Source organism: Microcaecilia unicolor, chromosome 6, assembly GCF_901765095.1.
Source record: "Microcaecilia unicolor chromosome 6, aMicUni1.1, whole genome shotgun sequence".
NCBI classification, from domain to species: domain Eukaryota; kingdom Metazoa; phylum Chordata; class Amphibia; order Gymnophiona; family Siphonopidae; genus Microcaecilia; species Microcaecilia unicolor.
The window spans coordinates 327,142,223-327,168,258 of NC_044036.1; the positions used below are offsets into that span (position 1 = coordinate 327,142,223).

Genomic DNA, 26,036 nt, shown 5'->3' on the forward strand with positions numbered 1-26,036 from the left:
TTGGACTTTAGTTTGTACTTCGTTCCCTCTCTTTTGTTATATCGCTGTATAGTGATTCTACATCCATCGTGACCAGAAGGGTGTTTGGTGGTAGTTGCTTGATATTTTTCAATTTATTCAGAAAGTCTGTGGTGTCTTGTATGATGCTGTTAGGTTTGTGCACGAGAGGTTTCAGAATTCCCTCTATGAGTCCACATATTTCCTCCGTGAGCGTGCCAATACCTGATATGATTGGTCTGCCCGGGTTATACAGTCTTAAACAAAAGAACACTTATTTCATCCCACAGGTGGGATAAAACTACAAGCTGGATAATTACATAGAAGGTTTCAGACATAGGGTTAAATCACAACTCTCCAACAAACAAAAAAGAATTCTGTACAATCTTACCCCACCAGAAAGAGCGGCCATAAGAACTGTACAAACTAACAAACGCATTATCATCAAACCTGCAGACAAAGGAGGCACAGTGGTAATTATGGACACACAAAAATACATTGAAGAGGGACACAGACAGCTCTCAGACAACAAATACTACAGGAAACTAACTGAGGACCCCACACAGGATTATACAAAGCAGCTAAAAGATCTTATCAGAACATTGCCTACACAAGCAGAACCACATCTGAAGAAGAATCTCATACCAAACCAGCCTTCTGTGGGCACATTCTTCATGTTACCCAAAATCCACAAACCTGGAAACCCGGGCAGACCAATTTCTTACTCAGGAACTTTCATGTGCTACCATAATTTATTCTTCTTTTCCTTAGCATCCCTCCGGACCGGCCCAGGATTGGACTGATGGGTTGTGCTCGCCTACCAGCAGGTGGAGACTGAGAAAAAAACTCTGACTCTAGAGAGCTAATAAGAGCCCTGGTCATGTGACCCTAGCCTCAGTATTTTCTCAGTCTCCCAGCAGGTAGGAAGCGAGCCCATTTAGTCTCTCTTTATAGGATTTATATCTATATAGATTGGTATTCTGGTTTTCTCTCTCGTTTATTTTTGTGCTTGGGGAAGTTTATTAGAGGCTTTTTGGTGCTGTTTCTCTACTGTTGTCAGCCTCTGGGGTGTCACACTCGGGTGTTCCCGGGTCCCTCCCCATCTCCCTAATATTCTCTCAAAATTATTAAAGGAAGGGAAGGGCCACCCTTTCTGAGGAAAGGTGTTTTGCCTTTGGGAGAGGCAGCCAGGTTGTAAAAAAAAAATCGAGAGAACATGCCCCACTGACTGAATGAGCAGACAGCTCTGTTTGATTGCAGAGGAATGCCTTGTTGGCTGTGATTCAGCTGTGTGGAAAAAAAAAAAGAGAAAGAAAACGGAAAAGTAAAGCTGCAGCATTTTGTTTCAGCCCTCTTTCAGAGTAGTGCTGTTTTTGCTTTAGCAGTGCCGTTTGTAGTTTTATATTGTGGAATTCTTTATTTATTTAGAAATTACCTCGAAGGGAACTCGCGCGAACCGCTTCGGCACGTGCACGTTTTTTCCCTCCGAAATGTCAGAGAAGTTGAAGAGGTGCGCTGTATGTCAGCTTCGAGGCATTAATGCCTCAAGGGCTTGTAAATACTGCACGGCGATTGATGTTTCTTCTGCCCCTCTCCCTCCGTCGACTTTGGGGTCCGTTTTGGCGGTTGGCCCTTCTTCACCCGCGACGGCGTTAGCGTCGACGGCGAAGGCCTCAGATTCGGGGGTGGTAGCGCTGGAATTTTGGCGCGAACGGCAGCCATTTTGAGTCCAGCTCCGTTTGTTACTGCAGGGGGTCCGTCTGCTTTGCGCAGCTCTGCGACCTTAGCTGATACGGAATCGGGGGTTATGTTATAGGCTGCCAGCTCTCAGGCAGGGGGGTTTCCTCCTGAGTTTGTTCTACAGATGTATCAGGCGTTTTTAATGCAGAGGGGCAATTCTAGTACAGCAGTGTGACAAGAGCCTGTCACTACTACCCTCCCTCCCAAGAGACCTAGATTTGGGACATGCAATTTGAATCTCTTTCAAATCAGGATCATGATTTAGAGGAGGAAGAGGAATTAGTGGACAATTTTTGGGAAGATCCTTCTTCTCTAGATCAAGACGCTGTACCTTTGACTCAGGGGGAGGATCCTGCGGTGGCTAGAGTGTTCCATAGAGAGGATTTGCAGGATCTCATTTCTATGGTATCCTCTACTTTGCATTTTGAGGATCCTCTTCCTGACTCAGGGGTCCGAAAGGTGGATATTTTGGTTAAAGGCTCCAGAGCCTCCACAAAAACTTTCCCTATGCATCAAGATATTTGGGAAGTTATTAAACCTCAATGGGAGGTCCCGGATGCGGCCTTTCGTCACTCTAAGTCGATGCAGCTCCTTTATCCTGTGCCAGAGGCTGATAGAGCCTTACTTAAGCTTCCGGTGGTAGATGCCGTGGTTTCGGCTGTTACCAAGCGCAACACGGTTCCGGTGGATGGCGGAACGGCGTTGCGCGATGCTCAGTACAGAAGACTTGACACTCTTCTAAAAATAGTTTTCATGTTTCTTCTCTGGCTGTTCAAGCGGCTATTTGTGGTTCTCTGGTGGCCAGAGCTTGTTTTCGTTGGGCGGAAAGAGTTTTGGACCGCTCTTCCGATGATCTAGGAGCCATTGATGTGGAAGTGGCTAAGATTGAGACGGGCTCTGCGTTTTTAGCAGATGCTCTGTATGATCTGTTGAGGGCTTCTTCTAAGTCCTTGGCCTTGGGGGTCGCAGCCCGTCGCTCTCTTTGGTTGAAAGGTTGGTCGGCGGATGCGGCCTCCAAGTCTAAATTAAGTAAATTCCCCTTTAGAGGCTCCTTTTTATTTGGTGAAGAGTTGGATAAGTTGGTTCAGTCCCTGGGGGATTTTAAGGTCCCACGTCTTCCGGAGGATAGACCTCGGCAGTCTAGTCGCGGGGCTTTGTTTGGTCATGGTCGCATGCGTTCTTTCCGTAGATTTCAATCTGATAGGGATCCTCAGACTCAGAAACCTCGGTTTTTCAACAGGACTCAGTCCTTTCGCAGTTACCGCAGAGAAGATAGATTCTCAGCTGCAAGTTTTCGCTCCCCATCGCGGGCTTCCCAATGAAGGTGCGAAGGGCTCTCCTCTGATTCCCGTAGGAGCTCGGCTGGCTCAGTTCTATCAGAGGTGGGCCCAAATTACTTCGGATCAGTGGGTCTTGGAAATTATTCGAGACGGTTATGCCTTAGAATTTGCAAGGCCCATTTCAGACGCCTTTCTGGAGTCTCCCTGTCGCTCTCGTCTCAAGGCAGCGGCGATTCGGGAGACTCTACAGAGGCTCTTGGACCTTCAGGCCATTTGCCCTGTCCTGCTGGCGGAGCGCAAGCGGGGTCGCTATTCCATTTATTTCGTGGTCCCAGAGAAAAGATTCCTTTCGTCCTATTCTAGACCTCAAAGCTGTCAACCGGGCGCTCAAGGTTACAGGTTTTCGTATGGAGACTCTTCGGTCAGTAATAGTAGCAATGCGCAAAGGGGAATATCTCACTGCATTAGATCTTACAGAGGCGTATTTGCATATTCCCATTCGTCCGGCTCACCACAAGTTCTTGCGATTTGTGGTTCTAGGCCGTCATTTCCAGTTTCAAGCGTTGCCTTTCGGTCTTGCGATGGCACCGCGCACATTTACCAAGATTATGGCGGTGGTGGCAGTGGCCCTCCGGAAAGAGGGCATTCTCGTCCATCCTTACTTAGACGACTGGGTGATAAGGGCAAAATCTTATCAAGAAAGTTGTCAAGTCACGGAACGAGTGGTAGCGTTCTTACAGTCCCTAGGTTGGGTGGTGAATCTATCCAAGAGCAGTTTGGCTCCCTCGCTGTCTCTCGAGTATTGGGAGTCATCTTCGATACGGTGAGGGGTCGAGTTTTGCTTCCGCAGGGCAGGATTCTAAAGCTCCGGTCGCAGATTCTGAATTTGATACATCACAAGGTCCCTTGGGATTATCTTCAGGTTCTCAGATCCATGGCAGCCACGATAGAGGTGGTGCCCTGGGCCAGAGCTCACAGGTCTCTTCAGTGGTCTCTTCTGTCTCGGTGGTCGGTGCAAACGGATTCTCTTCTGAAAAAGTTGCCTCTGCGCAACCGGGAATGCATCTCACTATTTTGGTGGTTAAGGATGCAGAATCTCACTGTAGGGATGCCATTGGAGTCTCCTCGGTGGATTCCGTTGACGACAGATGCCAGTCTCTGAGGCTGTGGGGGGCTCATTGCCTAGATCAGTGGACCCAGGGTCTCTGGTCTCCGCTGGAAGCAGCTCAATCCATCAATTTTTTGGAGACCAGGGCGATTCGGTTGGCTCTTCAGCACTTCAAGTTTCTCCTGGTGGGCAAAGCAGTACGAGTTCTCTCGGACAACGCCTCAGCGGTGGCTTACATCAACCGCCAGGGAGGAACGAGGTGCCGTCTGCTGTGTCGAGAAGCTGAAAGTCTTCTCGCCTGGGCAGAGATGCACCTCACGAACCTATCAGCTTCGCATGTAGCAGGAGTGGACAATGTCCAGGCAGGCTTTCTCAGTCACACTCTCGATTCAGGGGAGTGGGATCTCAGCAATCGGGCGTTTCAGTTGATAGTAGACCACTGGGGTCCTCCAGTTTTAGATCTTTTCGCCTCAAGTCTCAATTCCAAAGCTCCTCGCTTCTTCAGTCGCCGAAGAGATGCAAGAGCAGAAGGGGTCGACGCCCTCTTGCAGAGGTGGCCCTCCGGTCTTCTTTACGCATTTCCTCCATGGCCACTAATAGATCGTCTCCTGCAGAGGATCGAGGAGCACGGGGAGCCGGTAGTGTTAGTAGCACCGGACTGGCCTCAGTGTCCTTGGTATGCGGATCTGCAACATCTTATGGGGGCGTCTCCTCTCCGACTTCCAGTGCACAAGACCTTGCTGGTACAAGGGCCCGTTCCTCATCCAGATCCGGCTCGATTTTGTCTTACGGCCTGGCTCTTGAACAGGCCCGCTTAGCTAAGAAGGGTTTCTCAGCCCCAGTAATTTCCACCATGCTTCGCTCTCGTCGTCGTTCCACCTCTCTGAGCTATGTTCGCACCTGGAGAATTTTTGAGGCTTGGTGTACAGATGCTGGCATTGTTCCTTTTCGGGCGTCGGTGCCTCGGATGTTAGATTTTCTGCAGCGAAGCTTTGATAAAGGACGTTCGCTTTCTTCACTAAGAGTGCAGACGGCAGCTCTATCCTGTTTCAGAGGAAGGATTCGTGGTAAGACTTTGGCCAGTATTCCCGAGGTGGCCCGGTTTTTGAAGGGAGTTGGTCTTCTTCGTCCTTTGGTCAGGCCAATTTTTCCATCTTGGGACCTTAATCTGGTCCTTTCGACTAACGAAGCCTCCTTTTGAGCCGCTACAAGCATGTTCTCTGAAGGATTTCATGATTAAGACAGTGTTTTTGGTGGCTAATGCGTCAGCCAGGAGAGTCTCGGAGTTGCAAGCCTTTTCCTGTAGATCTCCATTTCTGGAATTTTCTAAAGAGCGAGTGGTACTTCGGCCGGTTCCTTCTTTTTTACCCAAGGTCATGTCTCGGTTTCATATGTCCCAGTCGGTTTTCCTTCCTGTGCTAGGATCGGCCTCAGGCACGAGGGAGCAGCAGAACTTGCGTACTCTGGATATTAAGAGAGTTCTTAAACAATATATCGCAGTTACGGACAATTTCTGTCGCTCGGACCGTCTTTTTCTCCTTTTTGCTGGTCACCGCAAGGGCTTGTCAGCTTCTAAGCCCACTTTATCTCGGTGGATTAAGGAGATGATAGCGTCTGCTTATCTTTTAGCAGGCAAAACGGTTCCTGAGGCGCTTAAGGCTCATTCAACACGAGGGCAGGCAGCCTCGTGGGCGGAGTGCTCCTTGGTGCCTCCAGAGGAGATCTGTAAGGCGGCGACTTCGTCTTCTCTTCATTCCTTCTCTAAGCATTACAGACTTGATGGTCAGTGTCGTCGAGAGGCGGTCTTTGCATCCCGAGTGCTCACAGCGGGTTTGCTGGGGTCCCTCCCGTAGGACTACTGCTTTGTTACGTCCCATCAGTCCAATCCTGAGCCGGTCCGGAGGGATGCTAAGGAAGGAGAAATTAGACCTTACCTGCTAATTTGCTTTCCTTTAATCCCTCCAGACCGGCCCAGGCCCCTCCCGTGTGCTATCTTTCAGTATCTACATTGCTGTGTACAGATATTCAACTGTCGTCTTCAGAGCTGTTCTGCAAGTTAGACAGTTAAAGGATTTGCATACTGTTCTCCAAGTTAAATGGTTAAATACTTCATTATGTTATGCAAGTTGAACAGTTTCAAGAATTTCATAGTTTTATGTTATGCAAGTTGAACAGTTTAAACAAATACATAAATCTGTACGTAATTGGCCATACCTCAGCTCTGAAACGAGTTGTTGGTGAGCCCAGTGTCACGGCTAAGCCGTAGTTGTAAGCACGTTTATCTGGTGCTTCCTGGCTGCTTGGATTCCTCACGGCACAGAATATAGGTTCTTCTTTTCCTTTCTGATTTGTTATTCAAATACTGAGGCTAGGGTCACATGACCAGGGCTCTTATTGGCTCTAGAGTCAGAGTTTTTTTCTCAGTCTCCACCTGCTGGTAGGCGAGCACAACCCATCAGTCTAATCCTGGGCCGGTCCGGAGGGATTAAAGGAAAGCAAATTAGCAGGTAAGGTCTAATTTCTCCTACCATGTATATGCACATCTATATATATAAAACTCACCCTCAACGTTCTGAAGACAGTGACGTCAGTGAAGCCAAGCCCTGACTTCCCTCAAAAAGGTTCGAAGGTTCGTGGTGGTGAAGCCACCAAAATCGCTCCGGGCCCCACCCTCGAGGGCGGAGCAAGGGCAGAACAATGAAGGGGATGGCAGGGAGGGAGGTAGGCGGGGGGGGGGGGAATCGCTACGGGCCCCGCCCTCGCGTCAAACGTCATGACGTTGAGGGCGGAGCAATGCCACAACAACGAAGGGGTTGGCGGGGGGGGGGGGGGTGTTGCCGACGAAAACCTTGCTAGCTCCCATTTCATTTGCTCAGAAACGGGCCTCTTTTACTAGTGATATATATGTTATGCTAAATGTATGTTACCATGTATGTATGCAACTTAATGCATTACCACTTGTAATCTGTTATCCGGAAATGGCAACCGCCATTACAGCAAATGTAAGCCACATTGAGCCTGCAAATTGGTGGGAAAATGTGGGCTACAAATGCTACAAATAAAAATAAATATGTCTGTGTCAGGATTGGGCGAGTTTGTGTGTTCCTGGTTGCTGATTGAAGACTAGGTGAGACTGCCTGTTAATCATGGTGGAAACTTTTTATTTTGCTGGCAAAATATGCAGCAAAATCACTGCAGTTCAGTTGTGACTGGGCAGGCTAGTTCTGTTGTGGGGGTTGCAGTAGGCTGTTTACTGAACAGCTGCTTGGTTAAATTGGCAGCCTGTTCAATGCCCTGAGAGAAATGTTGTTTTCCTCAGCAACCCTCCAGACCGGTCAAGACGCTTGGGTTATGCATGCCTACCAGCAGCCTACCCAAGCGTCTTGACCGGTCTGGAGGGTCTAGAGGAAAGAAAATTAGCAGGTAAGGCCTAATTTCACCTTTTTGGCTGCTGTTAAGGCTTGGTGGTACTTTGTTATATGATTCCGATTCCTACAGTTTATGCCATCTCCATTCCAGTTTCCATCCTTCGTGCTTATGGGTCCGATGTTCTGGAGAAAACCAAGGATTTTAGTTTTTTAAGTAAATTGGGGATGTTTGTCTTAATTATAGCAAGTTAGGTCATGTTATACGGCATGGGTGGGCAATCTCTGTCCTTGAGGGCTGCAACCCAGTAAGTTTTCAGGATTTCCTCAATGAATATGCATGATATCTATTTGCATGCATTGCCTCCATTGTATGCAAATAGATCTCATGCATATTCTTTGCGGAAATCCTGAAAAGTGAACTGGCTCGAGAGCCAAGGTTGCCTACTTCCTTTTATGGTATATGTATGTATACATGATCATTTTATTATTTTATGTGTGTTAAGATGTTTTACTATTGTGGTTGTAAGAGAATTACGTATTTGAATTTGTGATCCGCATACATTTATTGGTGAAATACACATGCGTAACTAAAATAATGAGTTCCCAGGAATACAAATTGTCAATAATGGCATTTTTATTCCATTTAAAGTCAAGATGTATCTGAAAATTCTGAGGACGATGAACAACTAAAAGCTAGGCATGAATTTCTGATGAGTGGCTTGCCAGACTCTCTAAAACGATACATAGCAAAGACAGAAGCGGCAAAGGAAGCATATTCTGCAACAAGTTCATCTTTCCAAACTGTTACCCATGTGCAGCAAAAGGATGATGGTAAGTTCCAATGTATTCTCTCTGAGACTTTGTTTAAGCCACACAAACAGCAAGCTGTACATTCAACACCAAGGTCTGACATGAACAATCATGCTGGATTGCTCCATCTCTTTTATTTCCATGACTACATGATATTTTATTTTTAATATCAAAGGCAATGCATTGGCTGGTGTAAAGAGTATATCTGCAATATGTTAAATCATCTTTATATGTTTACTTTCTTTTTTTATAGTTTGCCCTCTGTGGAGGTTGACATGGCCTTCCTGCCCTCTTCTGACTGTCCTTCAACATATGAATACTGAATTGACTGATACCATAAAACTCACAGCTTCAGTCAAAGAATTCTTAATTATGAAACCTTCAACAAGCAGCAGTATTTCTGCTGTTATGGTTAGTAAACAAATTCTTGAAAATAAGTGCCTTCTAGGTTAGTTCATGCTCATTGCTGATCACTGAGCCTTGGCATTCACTGTCTATATAGGTCAGTTAACTGTTTTGGTTATAAGTTTTTAAAACCCATCTTTCCAACTGAGGTAAATAGTCCCTACATTTTGCATGGTCTCTTATCACATCAGATCATTTGTCAGGAGTAATCTTGGAAGCCCTTGTTTTGAGAGAACCTATACACATACTGTATGCTGGCCTCAAGCCATTGAAATGTATGCATGATGTAGGAATGAAACTCAGTAACTACTGATATGAAAGCAGACTTTAGAAAGAATGTAGAAATTGGAATTGAGATGTTCAAGACATCTCAGATTCCACTAGTATTTTAGAACAGGATCTGCCAACAAAGAGTGTGTTCTAAAATACATGCCAGTTATGTGCAGCAAGCGCATCCATTTTAGAATCATAAACTTCTGAAATAACAACAGGGCCAAAACTAGCAAACAACTATGTTCCGAAATACCAATATACACCTTTATGTGGTAGAACATAAACATTTATGTTGGTCATTTTGAAACATAAAGGTTTATTTTCCCTCAGCTGTCATAGAGTCCGATATCCCTTTCTAGTTTTGCATTTTGGAGGACATAACCACTGGCGTATTAAGGGAGTGACCTCCTGTAATTCCTCCAGTGGAGTTCTGCTTAATATGAGCATTTCAGTGAAACCTAGACATGCATGGTAGCTGGACTATCCAGACTTCAGTCTTTTTTTGGGCATAGATGTGCATTCCCGTTCTGAAATGAAGAATACAAGTTTATTTTATGGCTTGCACAAAATAGGCTTAGACCATGCCTCCTTCCTTATATGCATGTTTTTCGATTTTTTGACATGTAGTGGCTTTGTAAAATCAAGATTTAAACATTTATACAATATAAACTTCTAAATGCTGGTCTATGCTTGTCGAAAATGTGAATAGTTTTTTTAAAATAAGCACCATAATGTGATAGTCAAGTCATCATCTGTGACTTTTGTTGACAAATTTTTGAACATTCTACAAATTTTATATTTTCAATATGAAAAATACCAATAGTACATTTAAATGAATTAGATTCAAATGAATTAGATTTCAATGAATTAGATTGGATTTTCAAAAGGCGTTTGACAAGGTATCTCATGAAAGACTACAGAGGAAATTGGAGGGTCATGGGATAGGAGGAAAAGTCCTATTGTGGATTAAAAACTGGTTGAAGGATAGGAAACAGAGTGGGGTTAAATGGGCAGTATTCACAATGGAGAAGGGTAGTTAGTGGGGTTCCTCAGGGGTCTGTGCTGGGACCGCTGCTTTTTAATATATTTATAAATGATTTAGAGATGGGAGTAACTAGCCAGGTAATTAAATTTGCTGATGACACAAAGTTATTCAAAGTCGTTAACTCGCGACAGGATTGTGAAAAATTACAGAAGGACCTTACGAGAATGGGAGACTGGGCGGCTAAATGGCAGATGACGTTTAATGTGAGCAAGTGCAAGGTGATGCATGTGGGGAAAAAAGAACCTGAATTATAGCTACGTCATGTGCAAAGTTCCACGTTAGGAGTTACGGACCAAGAAAGGGATCTGGGTGTCATAGTCGCTAATACACTGAAACCTTTTGCTCAGTGTGCTGCGGCGGCTCGGAAAGCATATAGAATGTTGGGTATTATTAGGAAAGGTATGGAAAACAGGTGTGAGGATGTTAAAGTGCCGTTATATTGCTCCATGGTGCATCCGCACCTTGAGTATTGTGTTCAATTCTGGTTGCCGCATCTCAAGAAAGATATAATGGAATTGGAAAAGTTGCAGCGAAGGGTGACTAAAATGATAGCAGGGATGGGACGACTTCCCTATGAAGAAAGACTAAGAAGGCTAGGGCTTTTTAGCTTGGAGAAGAGACAGTTGAGGGGAGACATGATAGAGGTATATAAAATAATGAGTGGAGTGGAACAGAGGTGGATGTGAAGCGTCTGTTCACGCTTTCCAAAAATACTAGGACTAGGGGGCATGCGATAAAACTACAGTGTAGTAAATTTAAAACAAATCTGAGAAAATTTTTCTTCACCCAACGCGTAATTAAACTCTGGAATTCGTTGCCAGAGAACGTGGTGAAGACGGTTAGCTTGGCAGAGTTTAAAAAGGGGTTAGACAGTTTCCTAAAGGACAAGTCCATAAACCGCTACTAAATGGACTTGGGAAAAATCCACAATTCCGGGAATAACATGTATAGAATGTTTGTACGTTTGGGAAGCTTGCCAGGTGCCCTTGGCCTGGATTGGCCGCTGTCGTGGACAGGATGCTGGGCTCGATGGACCCTTGGTCTTTTCCCAGTGTGGCATTACTTATGTACTAATATGCTCAAAGGCATATAAGAAAGGCTTAAAGATGCATTTTTAAAGATTAAGCAGAATTAAAAATTGTTATAGCCAAAATAAGATGCTTTAGCATTTCTTATAAAAAGGGCAAATAAATTCTGAAAGACTACATATCAGAAAGTATGACAAACCTTGCAAATTCCTTTCGCAAAGGTAAAAGCACTGTAATATTCTTTTTTTTTTCCAGCCAGGTGGATGGCGAATAGATTTTCCAGAAGCAGTAAGGAAGTGTTTGTTAGATGAGATCAAGTCTTGTAATCCTCAGTTCCCCGTGAAAAGATATTTTAGGCAATTCCGACAAAAGCAAGCGGAATACTGTGCACTTTCTGAAGATAGCAAACAAGGTTAGTGTTGTAAGAAAGTATACTTTGTTTCATATGGTTCCTAATGAGGACCATTAAGTACATTGTCTGAAAAGCTGTTAAAGATAATGATTTTTGTCACCCTTGTTTGTGACTGTGAAAAATGGCTATTGTAGTTGGCTTGAAGTATCAGTGTAGCCCATTCTAATTTTGCTTCACAATAACCTTCAGATTTCTTGATTTCTGTGAACAGTCTTACATTTATAATTTTCTTGGAGAGTTTAATTACAGAGAGGTATGTTAGTTTGTACATGACTAGCAATGTGGGTGATAGTTTTTATCAAAACTGTATGGTATTTCTAGCTTGCAAGCTTCTACTTGGATCATATGATTTCAAAGCCAGAAATTAAATGTTAGTCCTATTAGAAGATGACATATTAACCAATTTCAAAGTATGCTTTAAGTTTGTTTTTTGTTTTTTTTTTTAATTTCATTAATTAGTAAAGACTGGCGAATTCACAAATTATAATGTAGTATGTAAGGAAATAATGGATTCCAATGACACTGAAGAAGAAAACCAGCTGAAAAAAGGGAATAACAAAATACACGATTGTAAACTTAAGAAAAAGAAACCAAATGACAGTGCTCAAGATTTCATTGAGATATTGGACATTAAGGCCACCACAATCAGAAGCAAGAGAAAAGGTGCAAGTGAGATAAAACATGAGGCTCTCACTAAAGGCCAGCGTACGCAGGCAGCCAGGAAAAAAACAAAAGGTGTGGAAAGTGGGATGCCCACATCTAAAACCAAATTGCAGGATACTACTGTAGTAGTAACAGAGAAATTTGAAATGACTGAAGCTAAAGCCATTCCAGGTAAGTTTCATTTATTTTATTGTGTCCTGGAATCCGTTGCTTATATTTATTTACTTTGTTTGCAGTTCCTTTTACAATGCTAAAAAAAATATATATATATATATATATTTTTTTTTTGTGCTTTTCATTTGGACAGCATCCCAACATTCTTTGCAAGTAGAACTTAGGCAACTGGATATGAGAGAGAAATAAATACTAACAGAGCAGTATAGTAGAGGATTGGGATGGAAATACAGACTATATAAAAGAATGTTTAAAGGGACATGCCATGTGTATGCTCTCAATTTTTATTGTATAGTTTACAAGACAGCATGTTTCTGTAAGTTAAAAATATGAGCTGGTCATAACAGTAAAACTGAGCTTAAAGGTTGTTTTCCAGAATGATTTTCTGATACCTGGGGCTTTGGGCCTCTGTTCATAAGATGCATGGAACCATCCGCCTTGATACATCCTCTCATTTCCTTATCACCAGTAGCAGATGAATCCAGGAACTGGTGGATTATGGCTGCCTACCAGCAGGTGGAGACAGAGATAAACAGAACTGAAGGCAGTGATACTAGATGGCCAGCCCCTGCATCAGTTAATATATTTCTGTCTCCAGCAGATGGTGGATGGCTTCTCTCCAGCTCCTGGATTCAAGGCTTCTGAGGGTGCTCCTGGGCTGGAGGCCATTTGAGCTGAGGGGTGTCTGACTGAGGGTGTCAGTGTTAGTCATACTTTGTCTCTAGGTCCCTGCCTCACCCCATACTTCCCTCTCTACAGGCTTCTTTTCCCTTGCATTTTTCCCTCAACTGTCCTCTGAGAGGTCCTGCGTCCTTCTCTGTCAGCCGCTGGTGAGCTCTTCAGCCTTCTACAAGCTCTGGGGGAAATTGGGCTCTTTTGGGAATGTTACCTGAAGAAGTATCCTCTCTTAAGAAGCATAGGACATTTTCAATTTCTGAGGGGGGGTCCTTGCTTCCCGTGCCTATGACCCCGTCCTTAGTGGCTTCCTCAAAGGGAGACAGACAGACCTGGATGGTGTGGAGGAGGGTGAGCTTCTCCAGGATCAGCTGTTCCATAAAGAGGAATTGTCCTCTTTTATTTCTCAAGCCTTAGAGGCTTTATGTTTCAACGGTTTTTATTGATGACTTGATGAAATACAACTCCAACTCAGCATCTTAATGGTGTTATAACATTACAAACTCAAAATCATAACAGGACAGGGGATCTACCCCATTACTTACAGTCATCATATTTTTCAACATTTCTATCCCCCCCTTCCCCCCCTAGCCATGCTTTATCAACGGTTTCCACCATGTCCAATACACAAATAACAACTTTCATGGTGTGTTAGCACAGCCTTCCCTTCTCCCGTATCCACATTCCAAAACAATATATTCAAAACACATATGTTCCCCCCATCGCACATCAAACTCCACCACTTTTAAAACCTTTATGAGGAGCATACTATTACCAAAAAGTTTGTGACATAGTGAAACAACTAAGAAAATCCCTTCCTCCCCCCTCCCTCTACCTCCCACCCCTTGTTGAGAGATATCTAGCTTTTAACGTATTACCACAAAGGATGATCCAATTTCAAGATACATCTAAAGTGAGTTCACCATTAAACTGCGTCCTTTGGGAGACAGAGTATGAATATATGGCCCCCAAACATCCAAAAATCGCTTCAACCTCCCAGGGGAGCTTCCCACCCCTCTCCTCTCAAACAATACAAATTCGTGTAACTTGTTGCGCCAGTGCCAGAAGTCCGGGGGGGTCTCCGCCATCCACTGACTCATTATTAGTCTTTTACCAATCAAGAAGGCCTTCCGAACCATTTGACGGGCTGATCCCCTCTGCAACAGAAAAGCTTCATATTTATCTAACAAGATTCCCATCGGAGAGCACATGATTCTCAAGTCCAAAAGATCCGCCAAATATTGGGCAATAGTATCTCAAAAGTGTCTCACTTTATAGCAGCTCCATAAACAGTGAAAGAAAGATCCCGGGGCCCTCCCACACTTCCCACATAAGGGTGTAGAAACTCCTCCCATCTTGAATACCTGAGCCTTCGTCAGATAGGCCCGATGAAGAATGCGATATTGGCACTCTCTAAGCCCTGCATTCCCCGTTAAGCTCCGTATCCTGGCCGTCAGAACATTGAAATCTAAAGAAAGATGTGGTCTTTCCAAGTCTCCTGCCCATCTCTGACGAATGTTCTCCCGATCCCTGGGCGCCAAAAGTGTCCCCAATGCCTTATTCAACCCAGAAATAGATAAACGTTCACTTTGTACCGAGTGAAAAAACTGTCTCAATAGGCGACAGTGTCCAGCGCCCAAAGCCTCCATCCCCAATGAGTCCACATAGTGTTTTAACTGGGCATAGGCGAAAGCACCACCCATATCATATCCCAGCCCTAGGGCTCCTAGGTTTAACATACGACCTTGTCTATTTAATACATGCTCCAACCGATTTATCCCATGTCTCGACCAGGTCCGAAAAACCGCGTTCTCTAAACCCGGCCGAAACAGCAGGTTACCCTGAATAGGGAGCAAATCTGATACACACCTATTCAGGCCATACATCCGCATCATGTCTCTCCAAAGCATCCGTAAAGGGACCACAAGTATACTAGAACGTAGATCCGGAGGAAGTGATTTGCTAGGAGCCTGCAAGAGAAATGAAGTGACACGGTGCATAATATTGGCTTTCCAATCTCCTCCAAGTATAATCATCTCGCGCCAAAAACCAATCTCCAAGATGACGTAGAAGGCAGGCCCAATTGTACCTCCTTAGATCCGGTAGCCCTAGACCTCCCTCCTTCCAAGTCCCCTGCAGCATATGTAGTGGCAATTTTGCTTTTCTACCTCCCCAGCAGAAGCATCTGATCATTTTGGTCAACGTATTCACATCTTTTGTTTTCAAATAAAGGGGCAGCATATGCAATAAATACAACCACCTAGGAAACTCTACCATTCTGAATAATTGAACCCGTCCACTGAGAGACAGAGGCAACGACCGCCAAGCACGTAATCTCTCCGTCGTGTTCCCTAACAGTCTAGAGACATTCAGATTATATAGCTCTGAAACTTTCATCGAGATATGTAAACCCAGATATTTAAAAGATCCCGGTGCCCATCGAAGAGGAAATCTCTCTCCCCACGTTTTCTTTAGGTCTTCCACCGAGGGTAGTGCCAATGATTTACTGTAATTAAGACGGAACCCTGCAAAATCCCCAAACTCCGTAAATAATTCCAAGAGGGCCGGTAAAGAAGAGTGTGGCTCTATGAGATGTACTAGTAAATCATCTGCAAAGGCAGAAAGTAAGAACTCAGAATCCCCTATCTGTACACCTCTAATCTCCGGGTGTTGTAGTATTTCTCGGAGAAGAGGATCCAAGGATAAAACAAACAAAAGAGGAGATAAGGGACATCCCTGTCTCGTCCCTCTATAGATCCGGAAGGATCTCGAGCGCTCTTCATTTACCCATACATAAGCACTCGGCATCGAATATAGGACCTTGACCGCTTCTAGGAAAAAGCCCTCAAAACCATAAGCACGTAGTACCGCAAATAAATGTGACCAACTGACCCGGTCAAACGCCTTTTCCGCATCAAAACTCACTAAGAGCGACGTGAGGCGGCTGTTGGTTACAACTTCTAAAGATGTCAGTAGAGACCGAACATTTTTCACTGCCGTCCCTTCCCCGCACAAAGCCCACCTGGGACTCCTCAACCAGGGATGGTAAACCAATGCTAATCGATTGGCTAAGATCTTAGCATATAGTTTTGCGTCTACATTGATCAAAGAAATGGGTCTATAAGATCCCGGGTCCATCACATTTTTCCCCTCTTTAGGTATCACAACAATTTGAGCTTCTTGAAATGTAGCAGGGAGCGTCTGCTTAGCCACCATTGAGTTAAACAAATTCAATAAAGGCCCCTGAATCTGATCGTAAAACTGTTTATAAAATTCCACTCTATAACCATCAGGTCCAGGAGCCTTGTGAGAGGCACTCTGTTGTAAAGCCAACATCAGTTCTCCCTCTGTAATTGGTGCATTCAATCCTTCTTTCTGCCGATCAGAGAGGCCAGGTAAATCCAAATTATCTAAATACAGCGTGCTATCTAGCACTACGTCTCGATCCGATGCATATAACGCCTCATAGAATTTACCAAAAGTGTCTGCAATATCTCTAGCCTCTCTCACCATCTTTCCATCTCCTGTTTTCAACTGTGAAACCCGGTTGATCCCTTCCTTCCTACGAACCATTCTAGCCAACATACTGCCTGCCTTGTTACCATATTGGAACAGGCGATATTTATAATACAACTGAGTCTTGGTCGCCCGTTGATGTAAGAACTCATTGAGTTCTTTCTGCGCCTCCAATAAAGCCCCTCTATTTGAGACCGTGGGGGAATGTCCATATATTCTCCGCAACCTTTGAACCAAACCTCCCAGTCGAACAATTTCTCTATCCCTCATTCTCTTTTTATGCGTTGAATAGGAAATGATATCTCCCCTTAACACCACCTTTGCTGTTTCCCAAAACAGAGCCGGCTGATCTGTGTGAGCTCCATTATGATAAATATAATCCTCCCATCTGTTTGATAGGTGCTTATGAAATCTCAAATCTCTCACCAACTCCAGGGGGTATCTCCACATCCAATTGCCTCGACCCTTCAAGTGACTCGTCAATTTTAACCATATCAGAGCGTGATCCGAGACTGCATAGGGGCCAATCTCTGCCTTTTGCACCTGAGAAAACAAGGAATGTGAGACAAACAAATAGTCTAGGCGGGACTGAGAACCATGTGCCCTGGAGAGATGGGTATAATCCCGCTCAGATGGATGCAACACCCTCCAGACATCTACTAATGCTAGGGCTTTACATAAGGAGGACAGCGCTTTACGACTCCCTCCCGGACTCTGGCAAGCTAGGGTGGAACGATCCATGAGAGGGTCACATACCAAATTGAAGTCTCCCCCCACAATTAGTCCTCCTTCTGCATGCGGAGACAGCCTCTTAATCAAATCCTGCAAAAATTTTTCATTAAACACATTGGGGGCATAGACATTGCAAAAGACCAAAGGGCAGCCGTTAATTTCTACTTTAGTCAACACCCACCTGCCCTCCGGGTCAGCCCAGACGGAGCCGATCCGAAGCGGAATGCCTTTTCGAAAGAGAATCAGCACTCCCGCCTTCCGACCCACTGCCGGGGCCTCCACCAAGGATCCCACCCATCCCCTCTTAAATTTAGCATGTTCTCCAGAGGAGAGATGTGTCTCCTGAAGCAAGGCCACATCAGCCCTCTGTCTCTGTAACTCCTGCAGTACTTTAGTTCGTTTAATAGGGGAGGAAACCCCCCCCCACATTCCACGAAACTATTTTAAGTGAACTCATAATTCCAGTAGTCGTACATTTGAATTGCAAGGTTAGTTTTTCCAAATATCAAAAGAGGAGACCTCCCAGCCCGTAGGCCTCCTCCCCTCGACCATCCATTCCAAATACTTTTTCCCCTTGTTCTTCCCGGATATCTCTTCAACCCCTCCCTCCCTCTTCCCCCCCCTTGTCTATCCCCTGTCATACCCTTCATGGCTCCTAATGAGAAGCCCAATCACGCGAGCTCCTCCCCCCACCTATATATGTTCCCTTGGCAATCTCACTTTTTCATGTCCCTACTATCTTCCCAATCAAGTGCAGCTCGGGTATTCATAAAAACAAAACAATCATTTATCTAATCCTTATCTTGAAGACCCTAAGAGATAATCTAAATAACATTGCATTAAATCACATGATATGGTATAGGTCTCTTCAAATGTTCTCTCAGGAACATCGAGCTTTAGATAGTCGTCAGGCAGCAAAATCTTGCACTCCCATTGAGTTCCGAAAGTTCTGGTTTACCAGGCTGGATCATTCATGCCGGTCCCTCCGCTCTCACAGCCTGCTGTGCAAATTTCAGCGCCTCCTCCACCGTGTTAAAAAACTGTTGGGACCCTCTGTACCAAACCTTCAGCCGGGCAGGATAAAGTAAAGCAAATTGGATCTTTTTCGTGAACAAAAGTTGGCACACATCTCGATATGCCCTCCTCTGCTGAGACACCGCCATGGAATAATCCTGGAAACAGCGTACCACACAATTCTCATATTTCAGCTGCTCTACTTTCCTAAGTGCTCGAAATATTTCTTGTTTATGTGCAAAATTGAGCACTTTAAAGATCACCACTCTGGGTCTCTGATCTTCTTTTCTCAGAGGGCCCAGTCTGTGAGCGCGTTCCACGCGAAGCGGGCCTGTTACCAATGTTAATTTAAGTGCATCAGGAAGCCAGGATTCCAATACAGATCTCAGGTCTGTTTCTTTGATATTTTCTGGCAAACCTATCATTCTGATATTGCTTCTTCGTGACCTGTTTTCAAGGTCCTCTAATTTAGCCTCTAAGCGTTCCACTTTTTGTTTCAGGGTTTTATCTGCTTGTTCCTGTCTCTGCACATAATCTTCCACATCCGATAGTCTCTGTTTGTACTGGGCAAACTCCGTCTGAATTCCGCCCAACTTATCGTCTATTCCCTGTAGTTGTTCTGTGATTCTTTGTAATTTTAAATCTACAGAGGCCTCCAGCATTAAAGATACTTCTGCCGCTACCTCTGCAGCCCACGCGGAGCTCACCGTCGGAGGACTCCCGCTCCTTGCGTCCGCCATCTTGGATTCAACGATCCGGCTTCTCGTCCCCTCTTTCTTTCCCGATTTCGCTGCCATCCGCTTTTTCTTAGCCGCGGTTTATTAGCACTTATATTAGCTCGGGACTTCGCTTATATTTCAGGTGAGTCACCAATTTCGCCGATGCGTTTTATCGCTGTTTTATCTCAGGCAGGGGGGGAGCTCAGCACGACGACAGCCTCCCTCTAGCCGTGCATCACGTGACCCTCGCCTTAGAGGCTTTAAATATTGCTGATCCGGAGGTTGCTGCTTCTCAGGCTGTTAACCCTAAGATGGCTAGTACCAGATGCCCGTCAAAGGCTTTCCCAGTGCATGAAGCTATTCAGGAATTAATTTTGTCCCAGTGGGCGGACCCTGATGGCAGCCTTAAGGTGGCCAAAGCCTTGTCTCGCCTTTATCCGGTTACGGCAGATCGTGCGGAGCAGTTTTCCCTCCATAAGGTGGATGCTCTGTTGACGGCTGTCACTAAGAAGACGATGTTACTGGTGGAAGGTGGGGTTGCCTTGAAGGACATGCAAGACAGACGTTTGGAGGCTTCTTTGAAACGTGCCTTTGAGGTGACCACCCTAGCACCCCAGGCTAGAGAGCTGCATGGGAAGAGGGTTCGCGGGAATCCTGCAGGGACGGAAGCAGTTCTGTGGGCAGACTTGTATGGGGTTCCCGCAGGGATGGAGGCAGTTCTGCAGGATTCCTGTGGAAGTGTAAGCTGCACCAGCCTCTCATCTACCGAGTACCAAGTTCTTTGAGTGCTGTCTCCTCCTCCTCTTTTTCTTCCTTGCTTTAACAGCACAAATGTGGAAAGTCTTCCATTAAGGAGGTGGTAGAGACACAAATGATGACTGAATTCAAAAGGTGGGATGAACACAGAGGATCTCTAATTAGAAAATGGAAGTTATAAAAAACCTAACCTTAAATGGCTGCATGTGTGTGGATGTGTCAATTGATGCTTAGATGGCGACTCTGGCTGTGATGAACAAGGGCTGATACTGGGCAGACTTGTATGGTCTGAGTCTCATACATGGCAATCTGGTTTAGGATGGGCTGGAAAGGGCTTAGACAGCAACTTCAGTGACTGGAACATAAGGACAGTGTTGGACAGATTTTTACGGTCTGTGTCCCACAAATGAGAAGACAAATAGACTGGAGTGGGCTTCAATGGCAACTCCAGCAGTTGGAACATAAGGATAGGGCCAGATAGACTTCTATGGTCCATGTTCCAGAAATACGAAAGACCATAATCAAGTATATAATATCACACTTGTTGATATAATCATGAATTGATAATGAGTGTGACTGTTGGGCAGACTGGATGGACCGTTCAGGTCTTTATTTGCTATCACTTAGTTACAATTAATCCTCTTTGCTCCTGGGCTGATGTGCAGACCTCAGCTCTGACACAGGCATGAGCACCTGACCTACTGGCACGTGCATTTGATGGTCTCTCAGCACACAGTGCCAGTAAATCAGAGACAAATCTTACATGAGCACACCAGAGTGTTCCAAGTTTCAACTTCCATTCCTTCCTTGCCTACAGTGCTGTGGCTTAAATCCAGAGAAAGACTGAGGGAGTTGACCGGAATTTTCTTTTATGTACCATTAAATTCTTGCTGGGACGGGTTGGGATGGGTTAAATTTTTGTGGGGATGGGTAAGATTCCAGCAGGGACGGGCGGGGATGGGTAAGATTTCTGTCCCCGTGCAACTCTCTACTCCAAGCTTCTGTTTGTGGCTCTTACGCAGCTAGAGCCTGTCTTAGTTGGCTCCATTCTGTTCTCAACTGATCAAGAGTCTGCCTCTGCTGGAGCTCTTGCGTTTTGTCAAATGGACACAGGGCTTGCCTACCTGGCAGATGCCCTTTATGACTTGGTTTGGGCTACGGCCAAACTCTTGGCTCTGGTCGTTTCCTCTCGCTGTCTGTTGGTGACTGCGACATTGGTCAGTGGACATGGCCTCCAAGCAACGTCTGATCAAGTTATCCTTTTGAGGTAAATTGCATTTTGGAGACAACCCCAAAACTAGTTCCAGGCAGGGATCCTCAAAATCTCGGTTTCGGGAGGCGCGTTGGTATCAACCTGGTCAGTCTTTAGGGTCTTTCCAGTGTTCTTGTTTCCAGCAGTGATCTTCCTTTCGCACTGACAAACGAAGGTCTGGAGCCCCTACTTGTCAGGGGACAGCGCCTCAAACCTCCCAATGAGGGGACGCTGGCCCATTCTGCGAGGGAACAGATCGGGGGTCGGCTCTCTACATTTGCAGAGTGGGTCAAGATCACTACAGACCAACAGGTCATCGATGTGGTGCGGGAAGGTTACAAACTAGAATTCATCTCTCCTGTCACAGAATTTTTTCTGGAATCCCGCTATGCCACGCGCTCCAAACAGGCAGCAATCCTAAGCACTTTGCAGGATCTCGTGCAGTTGGGGGCTATCGTGCCCCACCTCCATTGTATGCAAATCTATCACATGCATGTTCACTGTGGATATCCTGAAAACCTGACTGGCAAGGTGTGTCCCGAGGACTGGGTTAAGAACCCCTAATCTACATAGAGGTAACAAATTATTAAATATAGCTGACAAACAAGATCCTTGTGGAACCCCAGTTACACAATCGGTTTCTATTGATTTTACAGCATCTTTCACTACACAAAATTTTCTCTCAGATAAAAATGAGTGGAACCAATTTAAAACTGAGCCACTGAAACCTATAGACTGTAAACGGTTAATTAGTATTTCATGATCAGTAGTATCAAAGGTTGCTGAAATATCCAAAGTTATCAACAGAAACTGTTTTCCTTTATCAAGACCCACACTCGCAATATCTCAGGTAAAAATTAACAATGTTTCTGTATTATGCTGTGCTCTGAAGGCAAATTTATTATTGTCTATTAGTGGTTCCCAAACCTGGTCCTGGAGGCACCCCAGCCAGTCAGGTTTTCTGGATATCCACAATGAATATTCATGAGAGAGATTTGCATTTAGTGGAGGCAGTGCATGCAAATCTCTCATGAATATTCATTGTGGATACTCTGAAAGCCTGAATGTCTGGGGTTGCCTCCAGGACCAGGATTGGGAACCACTGGTCTAGATTATTATGCAGATCAAGAAATTCCAATAAATGATCATAGACAACTTTTTATGTTTAAATCATTTTTATTCAAACAAATCCAAGTACATTGCTATATCAAATATCTGTAGTAATATCCCGTTTGTAAACTAACCTCCCAATTGCTACCCACTACACCCTTCTCGTCCCTACCCTCCATCCTCCCTCTCAAAACATCCCACCTCATCATTAAGTCTATAAGTTCAACAAATGGCTCCTGGCTGCGGGTGTTAGTGTTCCAGAAAGGGCTCCAACTCTGCTGAAAACTATCTCCAGCTTTGGAATTGAAATCTGTAATTCCCACCCGCTCAAATACGCATTAGAAATAGCATGCGCATACGCCACTGTTGTAGCGAGGGGTATTTATATGTCAGCCACTCTGCCAGAATGGCCTGCTTGGCTACAATAATGGCCCCAGAGACAAAGGATGTAAATCCACGCGGCATCGGGCGTCCCAACTTAGGCTGTCCAAACAAGAATGCAGGGTCGTAATGCCAACCTGTCTTCCACAAGCTAGATACATGAAACATAATTACTTTCCAAAAACTTGCAATGCCTTTACAGGACCAGAACATATGTCCTAAGGTCACACCATTGGCTCCACAGTTCAGACATGACCCCCAAGTAGAAAGTCCCATATGAAATGCCCTTTGAGGGGATATATATAATCGGAGGACAAATTTGTATTGTAACTCCCAATGTAATGCCAATGGAGATAAACATCGAATCAAAAGTATATGCGATTTAATTTGTGCTGCAGTGATGTTGACTTGCAAATCCCTTTGCCACAGAAAACAATCTCGAGTAGTCCAGCTCAGATATTGAGTCCCGTATATGCCTGTGGTGAAAAGAGAGCGACACTCTCTGCTGCGTTTCTAAAGAGAAAGCAGATGAAAGTTCTTCTTGTACGTCCTCTGTCAGTGACTCCCAAGGCAGCGATGATACATAATGCCGCAGTTAAGCATAATGGAACTCATCAGAATGTGGTGACAAATTCCGCTTGGAGATCTTGGAATGTTTTTATACGACCTTCTTTGGAGACCACGTGTAGTAAGTACACAATACCTTGCTTCTTCCATCTGCGGAAGGCAGAATACAGTTGTCCAGAAGCAAAGGCTGCATTATCACAAATTGCCAAATATGGCGTTACCTTTGCAGAGAAACGATGTAATCGACAAATCCACCTCCAAACTGCTTTTGCGGACTTCATAATCAATGAATGCTTTAACACATTTGGTATGGACTCTCCAGTTGTGTGTAAATAACTACTGAAATGAACTCCCGGGGAGAGTTTTAACTCCAAATTTGTATTAGAGTAATCTTGAGTGTCTCTGAACCAGTCATTCCTCATCAACCCTCCAGACCGGTCAAGACGCTTGGGTTATGCTCGCCTACCAGCAGAGGGAGACTGAGAACACAAACTTGAAACTATGTACTTATAACCTGTGCCTAGCCATCTATAGCCAGTATTTTCTCAGTCTCAGCAGAGGGTAGACAGGCAGCCTGTGCAGCTTGCCCGATCTGGATAGGTTTTTGAGTTAATTTTCAGAGTTTTCCTTTGTTTCTGTGCTATTTTGGTGGATCCCCTGTGCCTGGAAGACTTTGGTGTGCTAGGGGTTGCGGGTCCGCTGGGGCCCGTCATTGTCCCCTTTGGGGTGTCACACCCGGGTGGCCGGGTCCCTCCCCCGGTCTGGCTCTCCGTTTGGGCAGCTTTGTGCCTCGGCTGCAGTTTGTATACTGCAGCCTTGAGTGCCGAATTGTGTTAGCAGCAGCAAGGCTCAAATGAAAGGCTGCAGTAAAGTTTAAAAAAAAAAAAAAAAAAAAAAAAGTCAGACCCAAACGGGTGAGAGCGATTGGAGCTGCACTCCGGAGCCTCGGAGCTGTTCAGCAGTGAGTAAGGCGCTGACTTTCCTGCTCGGGTGAGTTTCTTGACTTTTACAATCGGGGCTCTTGTTTGGCGGTCAGCTGGGCTTGCGCTAATGTCAGGGAAACCGCTGAGGTGCCGGTCATGTGCGCGTCGGGGCGTCGACGCGGTGGGGAGCGTTTGCCGGTTTTGTGGGGAACCTAAGCCTCAATCCTCCGTTCCGCCGGTGTTGGCGGCGGAGGTTCCCGCGGCTAGCGTCTCGGAGGTTACGGCGCCTTTGATTAGCGGCCCTGCGGCGGTGCCGATTTTGGCGGGAACCGCCGCCATTTTGGATTCGGCGATACTCGGGCCTGGGAGAGTCGGAGGACTGCCGGGCAGCCAATTTCCAGCGCCTTCGGGGGGTGATGCCTCAGGTAGGAGCGGGTTTCCCCCGGATTTCATTTGGAGTTTATATCAGGCTTGGCAGGCAGGGCCGTCCCGAGCGGAGCCCCTTAGCCTTGGAACGGGGGGGGGGCTGGCGCGAAGAGACCACGTGTAGAGTGGTCTGAGGATTTTGAAGGTTTTTCCCCCCCCGGATTCGGAGGGCGACTTTAGCCTCCTAGAAGAGGAGGAGGGGTCGTTGGCTGGATATGATAAGGAGCTTGCGCTGCCTGGGGAGGATCCCTCGGTGGTGCGCATTTTTCAGCGAGATGAATTGTCGGATCTTATTGATCAGGTGGCTGCGACCCTCAAATTTGATCCGGCGGCAGCTCCGTTAGAGGCCGGAAAGCAGGATCCGTTGGTTAAGGGGATCAGACGGGTGTCTTGTTCTTTCCCTATGAATGCGGATCTGAGGGAAATGATTACTCAGGAGTGGCAGGCGCCGGAGGCGCCATGTAAAGTGGCTCGGGCCATGGCTAAGCTTTATCCCCTGCCGCAGGAAGATAGAGATTCGCTCAAGCCCCCGACCGTGGATGCCGTGGTTACGGCAGTGACCAAGGCCACGGCGATTCCGGTGGACGGAGGGGCTGCGTTGCGAGACCCTCAGGACAGGAAATTGGAAACTTTCCTGAAGCGCAGTTTTGATTTGTCGGCCCTGGCGTTACAGGCGTCGGTCTGTGGAGGGCTAGTGGCGCGGGCTTGTTTCCGCTGGGCGGAACGGCTCTTAGATAGCCCGCCAGGGGACAGAGGCTCTTTGACTCAAGATCTGGCTAAGTTGGAGTTGGGTTCCTCCTTTTTGGCGGATGCACTGTATGATTTGTTGCGGGCCTCGGCGAAGAACATGTCTCTAGCGGTGGCAGCCTGTCGGGCCCTGTGGTTGCGAGGCTGGATGGCGGATGCTGCGTCCAAGGCCAAGCTGTGTTCGCTCCCGTTTAAAGGCTCTTTGCTGTTTGGTGAAGAGTTGGATAAGTTGGTAAGAGGTCTTACTGATGCCAAGGTCCCTCGGCTTCCGGAACTTCGCCCTAAGGCTTCTAGAGGTTCCGCAGGTCGCGGTCGTTTCAGGAAGCAAAGCGGTATCGGCCGGGTAGGTATTCTGGTGGGACTAGGGGTCGTTTCTTTCAGAGAACTCAGTCCTTTCGCGGTGGCCGTCGTGGAGGGCGAGGTTCCTCTTTGGGAGCGTCCGGTGCGTCCCGTCCTTCTCAATGATGGTTTGGGGGCCCAGTCTCTGGTTCGCGTGGGGGCTCGCTTACGCTTGTTTTACCAGAGGTGGGTCCAGATCACGTCAGACCAGTGGGTGCTGCAGATAATCCGAGACGGGTACGCGCTGGAATTCGACAGGCCTCTGTCCGACTTCTTCCTAGTGTCTCCCTGTCATTCAAGGCGCAAGGCGAGAGCAGTCCGCGATACTCTGTCACGTCTGATAGCTTTAGGGGCTGTAGTCCCTGTTCCTCCAGCAGAGAGAGGAAAGGGATGTTATTCCATATACTTCGTGGTACCCAAAAAAGAGGACGCTTTTCGTCCCATTTTGGATCTCAAGAAGGTCAATGCAGCCCTAAAGGTTCCTTCCTTTCGGATGGAGACGTTACGCTCAGTCATAGTAGCGGTTCAGGAAGGGGAATTTCTGACTTCTCTAGATCTGACGGAAGCTTACTTGCA

General features: G+C 45.9%; 1 protein-coding gene across 2 annotated transcripts in view; it reads left to right on the top strand.

Moving 5' to 3' along the window:
- The window catches only part of ATAD5 (ATPase family AAA domain containing 5), a 170,835-nt gene that overhangs the window by 55,355 nt on the left and 89,444 nt on the right, over positions 1-26,036 (top strand). For both annotated transcript variants that reach the window (XM_030208396.1, XM_030208395.1), the window contains exons 7-10: positions 8,143-8,324; positions 8,557-8,714; positions 11,310-11,466; positions 11,926-12,300. In XM_030208396.1, coding sequence (XP_030064256.1) covers positions 8,143-8,324; positions 8,557-8,714; positions 11,310-11,466; positions 11,926-12,300 — 872 coding nt within the window. The remainder of the gene's footprint in view (positions 1-8,142; positions 8,325-8,556; positions 8,715-11,309; positions 11,467-11,925; positions 12,301-26,036) is intronic.